The sequence below is a fragment of the Sinocyclocheilus rhinocerous genome, unplaced genomic scaffold (assembly GCF_001515625.1).
Source record: "Sinocyclocheilus rhinocerous isolate Xijiao unplaced genomic scaffold, SAMN03320098_v1.1 scaffold241, whole genome shotgun sequence".
In the NCBI taxonomy this organism is placed as follows: domain Eukaryota; kingdom Metazoa; phylum Chordata; class Actinopteri; order Cypriniformes; family Cyprinidae; genus Sinocyclocheilus; species Sinocyclocheilus rhinocerous.
Window position 1 is genome coordinate 2,280,178 of NW_015659312.1, and position 15,312 is coordinate 2,295,489.

General features: G+C 36.3%; 1 protein-coding gene across 3 annotated transcripts in view; it reads left to right on the forward strand.

Moving 5' to 3' along the window:
* Positions 1–15,312, forward strand: part of LOC107723487 (protein Jumonji-like) — a 37,575-nt gene that overhangs the window by 5,699 nt on the left and 16,564 nt on the right. For 2 of the 3 annotated variants that reach the window (XM_016532132.1, XM_016532129.1), the window contains exons 2-5: positions 5,469–5,592; positions 8,706–8,850; positions 9,502–9,668; positions 14,405–14,581. In XM_016532132.1, coding sequence (XP_016387618.1) covers positions 5,469–5,592; positions 8,706–8,850; positions 9,502–9,668; positions 14,405–14,581 — 613 coding nt within the window. Of the gene's footprint in view, positions 1–5,468; positions 5,593–6,675; positions 6,800–8,705; positions 8,851–9,501; positions 9,669–14,404; positions 14,582–15,312 lie in introns of all 3 variants that reach the window. The other variant, XM_016532131.1, reaches the window with a different exon arrangement.

Here is a 15,312-nt window from a genome sequence, read left to right on the forward strand (position 1 = left end):
GAGAGAGAGAGAGAGTGTGTGTGTGTGTGTGTCACAGCTGTACACTAATTGATGCAGTCATCCCAAACTCCAAGGAGACATTTTGTATCAGAATGGGCTTGCTAAATTGGGTATAGTTATTACTGTGATGTTATTATCAAGAGATGTTTTTTATCAAGAAATATGTCTGGCTTTTGTCTGTTGATTTAACGGCTTTTTAATTAGTTTCCTTGAGAGATACTCTTAGATGTCACAAATAGCAATTTGATATATTTAAAGGCTTCAGGATAACTTAGACAAGAAAATATTGCTGCATGTAGTGTATTCTGGCTTCTAGTATGTGATTCATTGTACTTCAAATACCAGTATCCTCAAATCCAACAGGATTCTGTTTGTTTGCAGCTGCAAAGCATTTTTAGCTTGAAAGTAATGACTTTATTCTTCACTTCATGTTCTCAAATGAATGAAACATGGGTGAAAATCAGTGCAAGGTGACTCCACCAGCTTCTGTTGTCTCTGGAGACTTCATACAACTGTCATGCTGGTACTAGATCACTGAGTTTTAAATTCGTTTTAAATTCATCCCACTACAAGCTTATTGTTTAATGCTGCTCATGTGTATTGAAATAGAGGCTGGAAGGTGCATATGGTAAAGCGGCCAGTTTGCCACTGGCGTTCTCCTGTTGTCATGGCAGGAGAAGGGATTGTCATTTGGTGGGTCTGTGCTTCCTTGGCTCCGTCTGCAGCAATCTGTCTTCACAGCTAGGTGAATGTGTAGAGAGTGCTGTCACTGGAACCAAAGTGTCCTTGATAAGTAAACCTATAGGATGTGGTGCTACAAACAGGCTTGTGGGAACTCCCCTGAGTATTGAGTCCTTTGTTTTTGTACAGTCAGTGAGGATTGTGTGGCATAGTACTGAACCTGGGAAGACCACAATATTTATTTGCAATACAAGCATAAAGATCAGCAGCTCTGTTGTTCTTTATGCACTTTTGTGGTGGATTGTTCATCATTTTTCATCAGGACTGTATGTGCTTTAACAAAGCAAAGCATTTTGAAATGCAAATGCACCATTCTGAAGAAATGTATTTATTTATTTATTGTTTTTTTTGTGTGTGTGTGCAATTTGTCACTGTGGTGGTTATACTAGTAAATATTCCTGAAATTTCTGTGCAGTTTGTCGAAGCCTTCTTTCTTCTGCACCCATATAGAAATTCTGTCTGATAAAGATAAGTTGAGAATTATTTTCATGTTACGTTCAATAACTGAGAGGAAAAAAATGATCCACACACAAAAAAATAAGCATAAGGTTATGTAGATTTATTCCATCAAGGCCACAAAAAAGTGCAAAAGGTCAAAGAGATTGGCAAGTGTGAAACATTTTGGGTTCAACCCTTTATCAGTGCCATACCTGAGAATTGGCTGATATTATTAATCTATTCTACACTGTAAAAAAATGACTTTTCGAAGTTGTAAATAAAACAAAGATTACTAGATTATGTTTTACTAGAACGTACTATTTAAGTCTTTCCAATTCAGAATTCCATGTTTAACTCAATGTTATTTGCAGTTTCTTTGTGATTTTTGGTGAAATTTACTAGCAATTTATAAGCAAATATTGTTTCTACACCAAATATTTTCTGGTGTAGTAAAAAAAAAAAAATCAATACTTAAAAACTAAATAAATGGTTTTGGGTGCTATACATTTAGGCCTCACAATATAATGTAGAGAATGAAAAATAATGATAGATAATAAAAATATGATTATTAATAAATATGAAGATGACTAATATGAACTTAACTCATTTTTATGCACAAACGCATACACACAGCATCCCCACTCCAACATGCACTTTTAATGGAAAGGGCTAAACCATTGCAATAATATATTACTATCCCTTCAAGTTAGAGCTAGATGATGGCAAAAATCATTTACAATTTAAAATATGCAGCAACAATTAAATATCCAGTATTAATGATAAAATAATTTCCAATATATATCCTATCCTATAAAAAAAAAAAATATATATATATATATATATATAGATGGATATTCTCAGATAACCGGTATAGGGCAGATATATCATGCATCCCTCTTTACAGCCCCTGTGAATTCATTTCCAGTTCCATATTTTCAGGAATATTTCATGTTGTCACTAGATTTTTCTTCGTGAATGCAGTGGATGTGTGACACTGAGGGATGTTGAATGGCTTATTTGAGAAGCTTATGCCAGTCATTTACAATCGATGCTTGTACGGTGCTGATAGGCCGGTTTTAACATCAGGTTGTTGGCCCTGGGTAAATAATAGATCCGTTTTTACTTTCATGCCAGCTTGCTTTTGTTAACATTAGTAGTAAGTCAGCTGTGTGTGTGTGTGTGTGAGTGGCCAGTGACTGGTCTGAGATAGATAGCAAGGTCAGATTTGATATGTTAGCAGGCTGGCCCACAGCCCGTCTGCTCCTGCTGCCCTGATTAAATCTGATCTGTGCGAAGCAGCGCTCGCAGACCCAACTAACATTGGTGAGCTCTGTCTGAATCAATGTCTGTGCAAAACTTTAGGTAAAGATTCATCCTGATTATGTAAATTGCTATGGACTCAAGCTGTAGAAATCCATAAGGAAGCAGTTTACTCATTAAAGCCAACATGTTTAATAAAAGCCATTTTACAAGTTATCTGTATGCAAATCAAACCCACACACTAGAATTAAACAAGCTTCAGTCTGCAGCCTATTATTCTGCCGTTAGTGCTCTGACTTTGTCCTCTGTTGTTTGTTTTTTTGCTCTTTGTTGTTGTTCTGATGCCTTACTTGATCTTTGGATTATCGACTCCAAATGTAAACATGTAAAAAGTCCTCTAATTCAACCTATATATGTCACTAGCATGAAAGATCTGCATTGTGCTTATGGTGACAGACTTATCCTCATGACTTCAGACACAATACACCTTTATCAATAATTGACAGGGTTGCTGTCCGCGTAATAAAAGCCAGCTCACGGTTTAGAGATGTGTGGTGGGAGATGCTAGTGTAATTGTAAAAGCTGCTCGGAGCTACATGCACAAATAGCAAACTGATGTGGTTAAAAGGAAGATGCATATGAGGCCGTTATCACAGAGGAACTGATTATGACAGTTAAATGAGCAACATGAATCTTGTGTTTAATTGATTTAGGAGATACTGGGCTCATGTGCTATCTTCGATTTAATGTACTGATATGAGACCTTTCCTTAAATGGAAATTTCTATATGTACATTAGTGCACAGTGTATTTTATTGGGCTAAACGGGCATGTTTAGTGATAATTGAGAAGTTACATTGTTGCTTTTCTTTTATGAGGTGTGTCAGGCCTTCTTGATCAAATAATAGACAAGGAGAATCACTCACTTAACTGCCAATTTCCAAGCATTGGCATTGGCAACGGACCTTGTGCTGGCATAAGATCAGTGAATTTGGCCATAAATCCAGAGTGCTTCCATCCTTCAGTAATGCACAGGCTTTGTGCTTTAAATCTAGTGCAATATAGACCCATTTATCAGTCTTATAATTGAAGGAGAAAATCACAGTTTAAAGCCAAATGACATTCATAATATTCATATTTATGTATATATTGTGTATTTTGTACGCCATCGTTGCAAAGTTTTTTGTGAAAGAAATAAATACTTTTATTCAGCAAGGATGTACTGAAGTGATCAAAAGTGACATTAAAGACTTTTACATTGTTACTAAAGATTTCTGTTTTAAATGAATGCCATTCTTACAATTTTAATATTGTAATAAAATTGTAATAATATTTTACAATACTACAGTTTTCACTGTATTTTTGATCTAATAAATTGGTGAGTATAAGAGACATATTTGAAAAAAGTTTTAAAAAATCTTACCAACCCCAAACTTTTCAACAGTAATGTGTGTGTATATATTAGTGCTGTCAATTGATTAAAAACATTTAACCAATTAATTACTATTTTAATCATAAACACATGTTTACATTGAACCTCCAAATTAATATAGAAACAACATAGTTTAAAGTGGTTTAAGTACAGATGATATTTTTGGGGTTTCGTATTATCAGAGAAGCATTTCCTTTTCTGTCTGGCATTTTATTGATTGTGGCTTCCACTTTCTAGTGGCTCTTTTTGTGGGACCCTACTTGCATAATCTCATAAATAATACAGCTTGGCTGTTGCTTGTGAAATGTCATATCGTTTTGAGTTCACCCTGACTGGGACTTTCACATGACCCCCACAATAGACCTGTGGAAGACCGTCTCCATGGTGACTAGAAGTTCCCTAGAGAGTGCCACTTTCTTTGTGTGCTGTGGGGAGGCTCTAAGCTGGGGTCAAACACTTCACATCGTCCTAATCATCTCAAGTATTTCACGTAGCTGTCACGGGGGTTGGGGGGGGGGGCAGCATGATTACGATTCTTGCTATCAGAATCAGTTTGCTAAAATAAGGTACATTTGTAGTGATAACAATAAATCACATATGTAAAATATCAAACCTGGCTTCATGAAAGTGCCAAATGCAGTGACAATTATATGACATTCCTCTGTGTTTGGCCTCTGGCCTCTCATGCTGTAGAACTACTTTCAGAGGGCTGACTCACTTCAGCTCAACTTCAATGCAGGAAACTGGGTGAATGTGAGCAGTTCACCTATTTGGAGATTCTTGGCATTAAAACCTCCTGAACCATCGTATACTCTCAGAAAAAAGGTACAAAGCTGTCACTAGGTACCCTAAGGTATCTAAAATGTGCATCAAATGCACTAATATGTACCATTTAGGGGTAAATAAGGTGCAGTAATGTACTTTATGATACCTAAGTGACAGCTTTGTACATTTTTTTTTCTCCTAAAAGTGTCTTGTTTCCCTTGTAAGTTATAACTAGCCTGTTGGTGGGCAATTTAGTGACAGTGCAACACTAGAGGACATGATTGAGACCAAGCATGGTTGTTACCCCATTTCTGGAGATTTATTGATGGGCTAAGGCAATGGACTGTTATACTAAAGAGATTTAACAGTTTATAAGAGATCACGTTACTGAATGAAAGACATGTTTTGAGGCTTTAAGAGAAATGTGAAAAACAGTGAGGTCATTCAGCTACCTAGTTTGAAAGATGTCTTACTACAACACATTAGCTAATCTGTGGGGAACAAATGTTATACTAACACTGAGAGCATTTGTTGTGATTGCTTTTGGAGCATTCAGTTATAAAATGCTTTCTGACACGTGCTGGGATGGAGAAACTGCAGCCAACTGCACTATTTATAGCACAGCCCTCTGTCTGTATAGCTGTGGTTTCACAATACAAGAATACTTTTTTTTCCTTGTCCACTCTGTGTTTGTCATTTCATTTATTTGACTATTGTTTGACTAATTAACCCAAAACAGTTTATTTAGAGAGCAAATTTTTCTTGTGAGATGGCTTTAGGTCACATCTGTTTCATTTTTAGAGCTCTAAAATAAGCTTTTTTTCCTTCTGCAGGATGATAACGATGGGATCCCGTGGTCGGAGGAGAGAGTGGTCCGCCGGGTGCTCTACCTCTCACTTAAAGAGTTTAAGACGGCTCAGAAGGGCAAAGTGGAGAATGGCACGGGAATAGTTAATGGTGAGTATACATCTTTTATTCTTGCTATCAGAATCAGTTTGCTAAAATAAGGTACATTTGTAGTGATAACAATAAATCACATATGTAAAATATCAAACCTGGCTTCATGAAAGTGCCAAATGCAGTGACAATTATATGACATTCCTCTGTGTTTGGCCTCTGGCCTCTCATGCTGTAGAACTACTTTCAGAGGGCTGACTCACTTCAGTTCAACTTCAATGCAGGAAACTGGGTGAATGTGAGCAGTTCACCTATTTGGAGATTCTTGGCATTAAAACCTCCTGAACCATCGTATACTCTCAGAAAAAAGGTACAAAGCTGTCACTAGGTACCCTAAGGTATCTAAAATGTGCATCAAATGCACTAATATGTACCATTTAGGGGTAAATAAGGTGCAGTAATGTACTTTATGATACCTAAGTGACAGCTTTGTACATTTTTTTTTCTCCTAAAAGTGTCTTGTTTCCCTTGTAAGTTATAACTAGCCTGTTGGTGGGCAATTTAGTGACAGTGCAACACTAGAGGACATGATTGAGACCAAGCATGGTTGTTACCCCATTTCTGGAGATTTATTGATGGGCTAAGGCAATGGACTGTTATACTAAAGAGATTTAACAGTTTATAAGAGATCACGTTACTGAATGAAAGACATGTTTTGAGGCTTTAAGAGAAATGTGAAAAACAGTGAGGTCATTCAGCTACCTAGTTTGAAAGATGTCTTACTACAACACATTAGCTAATCTGTGGGGAACAAATGTTATACTAACACTGAGAGCATTTGTTGTGATTGCTTTTGGAGCATTCAGTTATAAAATGCTTTCTGACACGTGCTGGGATGGAGAAACTGCAGCCAACTGCACTATTTATAGCACAGCCCTCTGTCTGTATAGCTGTGGTTTCACAATACAAGAATACTTTTTTTTCCTTGTCCACTCTGTGTTTGTCATTTCATTTATTTGACTATTGTTTGACTAATTAACCCAAAACAGTTTATTTAGAGAGCAAATTTTTCTTGTGAGATGGCTTTAGGTCACATCTGTTTCATTTTTAGAGCTCTAAAATAAGCTTTTTTTCCTTCTGCAGGATGATAACGATGGGATCCCATGGTCGGAAGAGAGAGTGGTCCGCCGGGTGCTCTACCTCTCACTTAAAGAGTTTAAGACGGCTCGGAAGAGCAAAGTGGAGAATGGCACTGGAATAATTAATGGTGAGTATACATCTTTTCTAGAGCAGTGCTTTCAGTGATCTCGACTACAGATGGGTGCTGACCTTTAGAACAGCTGCAGCAAAGATCTCACTTCTGTGACCCTCAACATCTGACGCTGCTGCTTTCAGCTGCCATTCTGAACCCCTTTAGGAAACGATATGCTGAGAATATCATAACTTAACAGCGGTGCTACAATGCGTTTTTAAAACATCATTATATGGCACTGAGACTGAGCTCATGCTGACATTGCCAGGTAATCTTTCGAGGCATATTAGCTAATTAATATTGATAAGCCAAGTCTTCACCTTGGTCATATTCATGAATTTAATTCATATCCTGTTCTATGTGAAATAACAGTGGTTCATTCTTTTTGATTAATTCAGGCACAAATGAACATATTACATAATTTACTTGATGTATTCGCCCTTCTATCTACTAAAATGCTCTGAAATGTGCAGTCTGATGTGGTATTTTGAAGGTGCATTGGTATTCGATGAATTCTTTTAGCTTAGTTGCTGAGATCATGAGCCAGCTGTGACACTCAGGGAGGCACATGGCACTGTGGGACTTTTCTTGATTTCCTCAGCATCTCAGTGGTCCATTAGGAGTATTATTGTTCTGCCATGATTGCACTGAAAATGTGTGAGCAAAGTAAATTATGCCCTTAATAATGCCCTCTCTGTATGGGTTTCATGTGCTTGGGCTGTGAAGCGCCCTCTCTGCTCTCAAATCACTGCACTCTAATGGGGTGAACTCAGTGACCTGCCTGCCTGTGTATGGTGCAGTGCATCATCTCAGAGAATGTCAAGGGCATGAACCGAACACCTCACGAGCTCTCCGCTTTATATGCATTCAGTAACTAACACTTAAGGATTCCTTTGAATTGCTTTGTAATCAAAAGCACTGCATTGCGATCATTGCATTCAGAGATTCTTTCGCATTCTCTGTAATTAAAAGGCATCAGGCAGACTTCTAAAAATTCTAAAAGCTGCATTGTGATTCACAGGTTTCTGCTGAAGTTCACTTCACTTGACAGAATTTGTTTAGAATTTTCCAGGGCACATCATCAAACGCAGACGTACTTGTGTAAATAAATAAATAAATAATTAAAGTAATACAAGTAATTAATCCTTCTCTATGTATACACAGTATTGGCATTAAATTATTTATTAATGTAATGTAATTTTAAAATATCAATTTTAATATCAATAATTTTATGTCTAATGCAAATATATTTATATATTATAAATATTTACATAATATAAAAGATGTAGTTAATAATTTGATATCATTAATCAATTTATGTTATGAATGTAATATTATTTGCAATTTTTAACATGAAAATAAATTTAAATTGGTTAATGTAAAATATGTTTGTGCCTATTTAACTGTTGTGTTACCAATGGACATGATCGTTACATCGAAGTTTCTCATGTGGTCCCATAAATGCTGATAGAGCCATTTTATTCTCAATTTTGTATGATGGGGAAGAGGATAGACAATAACTCATGCACATGTTATATTTTTTGTTAACACACTAAACGTTTATTTTTGGCTACTTAACATGACTGAAACCTTAGATAAACTGGAGGCATTGTGGTTTTCCCTACTTCCTGTCGGTTCATTCTGAGTGTGCTCTTAGTCTGAGTGTCCTCTTGTGTTTGTTCACTCCAGTGCTTAGACTGAATGATTTGAAAAATCCTGTTTCAAACCTCTTCTTCATTTCAGAGGCCTTGAAGAGTTGCTGTGGGTGCTACACCCTTTAGATTTGTTTATTTCACATGTGAACATATCTATGTCATAGCAATGTAAAAAAAGAAAAAAAAGAAAATAGGTTAGAGCAAAACATTTTCTTCTCTGTGTATATGGTTATTGCTTAAACTTGAACCACACCTTCTTTTCCCAGGCTCCTTTGCAAATGGTCATCTGAATGGTCCGAGAGCTAAAGCTGGGCGGTTCGCAGGAAGCTGTAAGTCAGACCGGACACAACATGCAGTTCAGAGCAAAGACTGCAGCCATGAGTATTCAATAGAGGGGCCTGTCAGAAAGAGGTGAGTTTAATAAGACTATTCTGTGTGAGATTTCCTGCACAGTATATTGTGGCACTATAGTATAAACAACTGATTTATAACTTGAATTGCCAAAAAGATACAGTATGAAGTTACATTCTAGGCTAATCCATACTGTTTACCAGCAAAACATCAAATGTCTTGGTTTTTTTTACTTTGGTGGGGACATCCAAGCATCAAATCACAACATACTGTGCTGTTGGCCAATTAAAAAATGACTTACATAGTCAGACTTTTTGCTGAGCTTTTATATATCAGACCAAAATGCTTCCCTCTGCAGGTCTTCTATACGATTAGATTAACATCTCTTTTCCTACCAAAGGATGTTTCCATATAAGGAAAAAAAACTTTTTGAAATGAACAAATGAAAGATACTAAAAAAAAAACTAACTTGAAAAATCTGTCATCATTTATTCTCATTTTACTCAAAACCCACAAGACTTTCTTCAGTGTAACATAAAAGGGAAAAGGAAAGGAGTCAGTGTAAATGCTTGGAAAAGTTTGACTAGTAAAAGCTTTCAAAATTGTTTGATGAATAAATGAAGGATGGAAAGATGCATAAATAATGACAGAATTTTCATTTCTAGGAGAACTAATCCCTTAATTTCCCTAATTCCCTGTTTCTCATACCAGGCCAAGACTGCAGGCTCAGAGGAAGTTTGCTCAGTCTCATCCCTGTTCTCCCAATGCCACCCCACTGAAAATGCTGGAGGGCATGCCCCCAAGCCCAGCCAGGCTCAACCATCTCACAAGACGCAAACCCAAAACCGAAGACTTCCTTACCTTCCTCTGCCTAAGAGGTGGGTCTGCTCTCTGTCTGTCTTCATTTTCCCATTCTATCAACTCTTAAAATGTTTACTGGTTCCATAATTCTCCACCTCTGGGCAGCACATATTCACCTCTCACATGGGAGTCACGGTTATTGCTGGCAAACTTTTGGGTGACTCTCTTGTGTGTGCTGCTGTTATTTATTTTGTGTCTTGGCTGATCTCACAGTGTACATTTTCAATTCCAGTAAGCAGGTCAAAGGTGACAATGGCAATGAAAAGCTCCTGAAGATGAGGAATTTCTTCTTATTCATTGGAGTTATACTATTCAAGTTTATGAGGAGAATTAATTGGAAATTAATTTGAGATCCTGCGCTATACATGCAGGTCGCTTTTGTTTTCTTTTTAAATATAAAATTCCATTGACTGGACAAACATATCTGTGGTGTGTTGATCCAAACATCTGTTAAGCAAGCAGAATATTTCAAGTCAGTTCGATTTAGTTGGGTTGCATATGTTGTAAATATTATGAGAGAGAGAGAGCATCAGTGAATATATTTACATGTACAACAAAACGTTAATAAATGTGATAACTGACATAAAACATTGAAATTTTAAAATGTTAAAATTTAAAAATTAAATGTCAAATTTTAATGTTTTACCAGTGTTGTTATTGTTAACTAAAATTAAAACTGTTACAAATTCATTAATTAAAATAAAGCTAAAATTAAATTAAAACTATACAAATAAAAAAAAATATTAGATGAAAATTAAATAAAATTAACAAAAAAACTTTAATGAAAATTAGAAATGATGCCTTGGCAACTAACTGAAGTAAAATAATTTTGAAGTACTAAAATTAAAACGGAAATAAAAATAAATGAAAACTAAATAGAAATATAATAGAAATAAAAATGACAAAAGCACATAAAATAGCTAAAAACTAAAATGAAAATAAAACTGAAAATATAAAAATAAAAGCTAATTCTTAAATATTAATGAACACTATAATAATATATAAATAATACTAAAGTAACATTGGTTGCGAAATTAAAGCATAAACAGATAAACTCACATGATGTGCACATAATAAGTCACCAGAACTTTGAACAATTCAAACATTTACATATACCAGATAAAATAATTAAGCTTAATTGGTGTAAATTTGTGCATGTAAAAACAGTGCTAACATCACCAAAGTCTGGATTGGTGGCGGCTATACATTCTGCTGCAGTCCTTCATCATATTTTTCTTCTCCACTTTTCTGGCAGAACAAACATAGAGGACACAAATTGAGTTAACGTCATACTTTCTCTTATTCTCTATCCATTCCCACTCACTCGCATTTCCCACGTTACTTTGAAATGGTTAACTTTCTCCGTCTCTCTTCTTTCTCATACACGGCTGTGTAAAGACAGGGAACAGACTGATTGGATTTGCAATGGACCCTTGGCTGAGGGCAAAGTGGGTTAATGGATTTTCAAACATAAAGAATGTAAATGAGAACATCTTATCCCAGTCTCCATTCCTTCCCTTCATCATATCAAACCTCTTTTCGTTATTGGGTTAGAACTGAAAGCGAACGTAAATGAGAGAGTGGCATTATGGATCAGTTTATGGATTTTTAAAATATAACCTGAGCTTGTAGTGTCACACAAGTCGAGGCTGATTTAATAGATGCCATAAGCCATAACTCAGATGCACTGGCGGCTGGTGCTTCTCATGAGCGAGGAAGCACAGATGTCACTTATAAGTGTAAAATCGTTTATTTATGTATTTATTTTTTGTTGTCTGCTCCTAAAAGCTGCTTAATTAAACCTCACTAAAATTACTTAAAGGGGTCATCGGATGCTCATTTTGCACAAGTTGATATGATCCTTTAGGGTATTAATTAAAAGTCTATAACATACTTTGGTTAAAATTTCTCAATGTTAGTGTAAAAAAACACCTTTTTAAACCTGTCAAAATCAGCTCTGTTTTTATCAAGCCATTATAGTCCATGTTGCTTTAAATGTTAATGAGCTCTGCTGGCCCCGCCCCTCTCTTCCGAGCTGCTCTCAGAGAGACTGTTTACTTAAAGTAAATTTTGCATCCGATGACCCCTTTAATGAAAAATAATTACAAATTGTCTTTTTGTAGTTTATTTTACTATTGTTTATTTACAGCATTCAAAGGTTTGGGGCCAATAAGATTTTATTTTTTGAAAGACATTAATACTTTTACTTTGCAAGGAAATATTAAATTGAACAAAAGTGACAGTAAAGACAGTTATAATGTTACAAACGGTTTCTATTTCAAATAAATGCTGTTCTTTTGAACTTTATTTTCATCAAAGAATCCTGAAAAAGATGTATCCTGTTTTCCGCAAAATTATTAAGCGGCACAACTTTTTCAACATAAATTAATAAGAAATGTTTCTTGATCACCAAAGTAGCATATTAGAGTGATTTCTGAAGGATCATGTGACACTGAAGACTGGAGTTATGACTACTGAAAATTCAGCTTTGTCATCACTGGAAAAAAAATCAGTTTTAAAATATTTTACAATAGGAAATCATTATTTTAAATTGTAATAAAATATTACTGTTATTACTATAGTTCTATCAAATAAATGCAGCTTTGGTGAGCATAAAATATTTATTTCACAAACCTTAAAAAAAAAAATCTTAACAACCCCAAACTTTCGAATGGTAGTAATAATTATATATACTTATACTATTGTATATATTATACATGTGATTTGGGTGCCATCATTCAATATTCAATCATGCATATATTTTAGTTCTGCTGTTTTAGCCTGTCTCTCTTTTTTTATCTCCTTCTCTTTCTCTCTCACTCTCATTCTCCATCAGCCCATAAGGGACAGATGTAAAAACAGATTCAGATTCATGCACAAAAACCCTCAAGCAAAGGCATGCTTTGCTTCGAGGACGAATTCAAAATCAGAGGACGTCATGAGTCGTGACTCTTTCCAAAAAATAAAAGGATACTTGGACTAAACGCAGACCTATTCCCTGCAGATAGTGAAATTATGCATATCATGTTAATGAATGAAAGTGAGAGTTGAATACTTTATCACAGCAAATGATCGGCTGTATTACTGCAGAGTAGTAATTGTGAGATGAAAATCACATTCATTAATATTCGCCCTGAAATGGCTCTGCAAAACCTCTGGCATTATCAGAAAGGAATCGAAGAATCATTCAGTTGCCTCTTGAGATGTGAACAATAGCCAATAGCTCAAAGCCCCCAGGAGCCCTTATTAAAGCCCTCGATGATAGGCCTAAAGAGCCTTGCTGCGTAATCTAGGGGGCCCAGAGATCCTTTCTTTCACCATTCAGCTGGGCTCTCAGTTCACCTGGAGATTAGAGCTTGCTGTCCATAACCAGTCGCTAATAGGGTTTCACATAGTTCATTTCTATTGATCTCAAATAATGGCAGATATGACCAGGTTGCAATATAAATGTAACACTCTATTGGTTATTGTGGTTGGAGAAGTGGATTGATTCAAAAGCAGTCAGGCCACTTCTCCTCTCTATGTCTCTCTCAGTAGTCTGTCCCGTTCCCCACCCCCTCCTCAGGTGCACATATACACTCTCTCACGCATGCACACACAATCACATGCTACAGCACACTCGAGCACCACGGACCCAGTGACTCGGGTGCAGATAAATGCCTATTGAGGGAATGTGGAATAAAGCTTGTGAACAGGCTCTCCATTGTGAGCACTGAACCTTTCAGTGAGGATCAGTAGCACATGAGATGAGTGCTGGACTGGACCACTCTGCTGTCACATTTAACGGCTTTTCCTCTCACAGTGCTGGGACAGTGAAGTTAAACAGGATATGGAGCTTTGCACAGTATACAAATGCTCACACCAGAGTTTTAGGAAGTTATCTTCTAGTTATAGTGCTCTCGGAGAGAATGACTGCAAAACACAGAACACAGAAACATCTTAAATCTGACTGATTAATGAAAACATTTTTTAACTTACTCACCATCATGTTGTTTCAGACATATATGACTTTGTTTCTTTTGCAGAACACAAAAGATATTTTGAAAAATGTTTTTTTTTCCTATACAGTGAAAGTCAGTGGGGTCCAGTGTTGTTTTGTAAAATAGAAACTGAAGTCAATCATTGTAAATTGTTTTAATTAAGTGTACAATACCCTTTAAAGGTTCAGAGTCTGTAAGATATTTTCATTTTTTATAAGATGTGCTCACCAAGGCTGTATTTATTTGATCAAAAATACAGTAAAGCAGTAATTTTGTGAAATATTAACATTTAAAATGTTTTCTATTTGAATACATTTTAAAATGGAATTTATTCCTATGATGGCAAAGCTGAGTTTTCAGCAGCCATTTTTTCATGATTCCTTGATGAATTGATAGAATAGAATAGAAATCTTTTGTATACATTATAAATGTATTCACTGTCACTTCTGATTAATGTGCCCTGACCTTATGTATTATATTATATTATATTATATTATTAATCTTACTGACCTCATACTTGGAATGTATGAATGGTGGTGTAGTACCAAAAAAAAAAATCTTCACAAAATCTTCTTTTATGTTCCACAGAAGTAAGTCATAAAGGTTTAAGTAAATGATGACAGAATTTGCATTTTTGGTGATCTCTTTAAGGGTATTCAGGTTTCTTACAAAGCAAGATATGTGAAGACTGAAACTGTGTTCTAACTCGTACTGTGTGTCTCTCTGCATGACACTCCCTCATTTTGTCTTTATCCTCTTTCTCATTGGTTCAGGCTCTGCTGCGTTGCCCAGCAACATGACATACTTTGGTAGTGCTAAAGATGATGAAGATGTAGATGAGGAAGAGGATGAGGAAGAGGAAGAAGACGGTGCTAGCAATGCCACTGCTTCCTGCCAGTCCACTCCACGCAAGAGCAAAGGACCCAACAAATGCATCGCCAACGGTCATGGTACGTACACTCCTCAAACACACTGAATAACCACAAACACACACACTTATTCTCATAAACTTTATCTTGCTTTGCGTTTTATAATCCTTTTTACTTAAAATAGCGATTTACAATCCATTTTACTGTGTAGCGTGTGTAGTGTTCAGTTTATTATTGCACTGCCAGTAGCAGACAGGCTGGACATTTGCTTCCATTTAGGGACCCCAATGAGGTGTGTTATGGTTCTGCCTCTTTCCACACCATACAGTTAAAGGCAGGGTATGTGATTTTTCAAAAACACTTTAGAAAACTGATTTGGGCCGAATAACAAAACAAACTTGTAGCCAATCAGCAATAAGGGGCGTGTCTACTCGTGATGTGGAGGAGAGAGCTTTAAGTGCATGGGACGGACATTAGCCGAGCCGAGCGACAGAAAGATAGAGATGGCGGATAAAAAACAAAAGAGGAAAACGTCTGCGGAACGATAAGGCAAGAAGTAGGACCCGTGTAAATATCGGATCAGCTTTCCAGCGCCGGAGAGAACTCAAGGACCGAGGCCTGCGATCGGACACCAAGGTTGCTTTGTTTCTTCTCAATAGGTGAGTAACACCGTGCCTACAACAGCTAAAGTCTGCCTACACTAGACGCGATCAAACGACCGTTGAAAACCATTTGAAATTTAGGGGCGTGTTTGTTTTGGTGATTTCAAATATCAACATTGGCTACCAGAAATCACTTACTCTGCCTTTAAG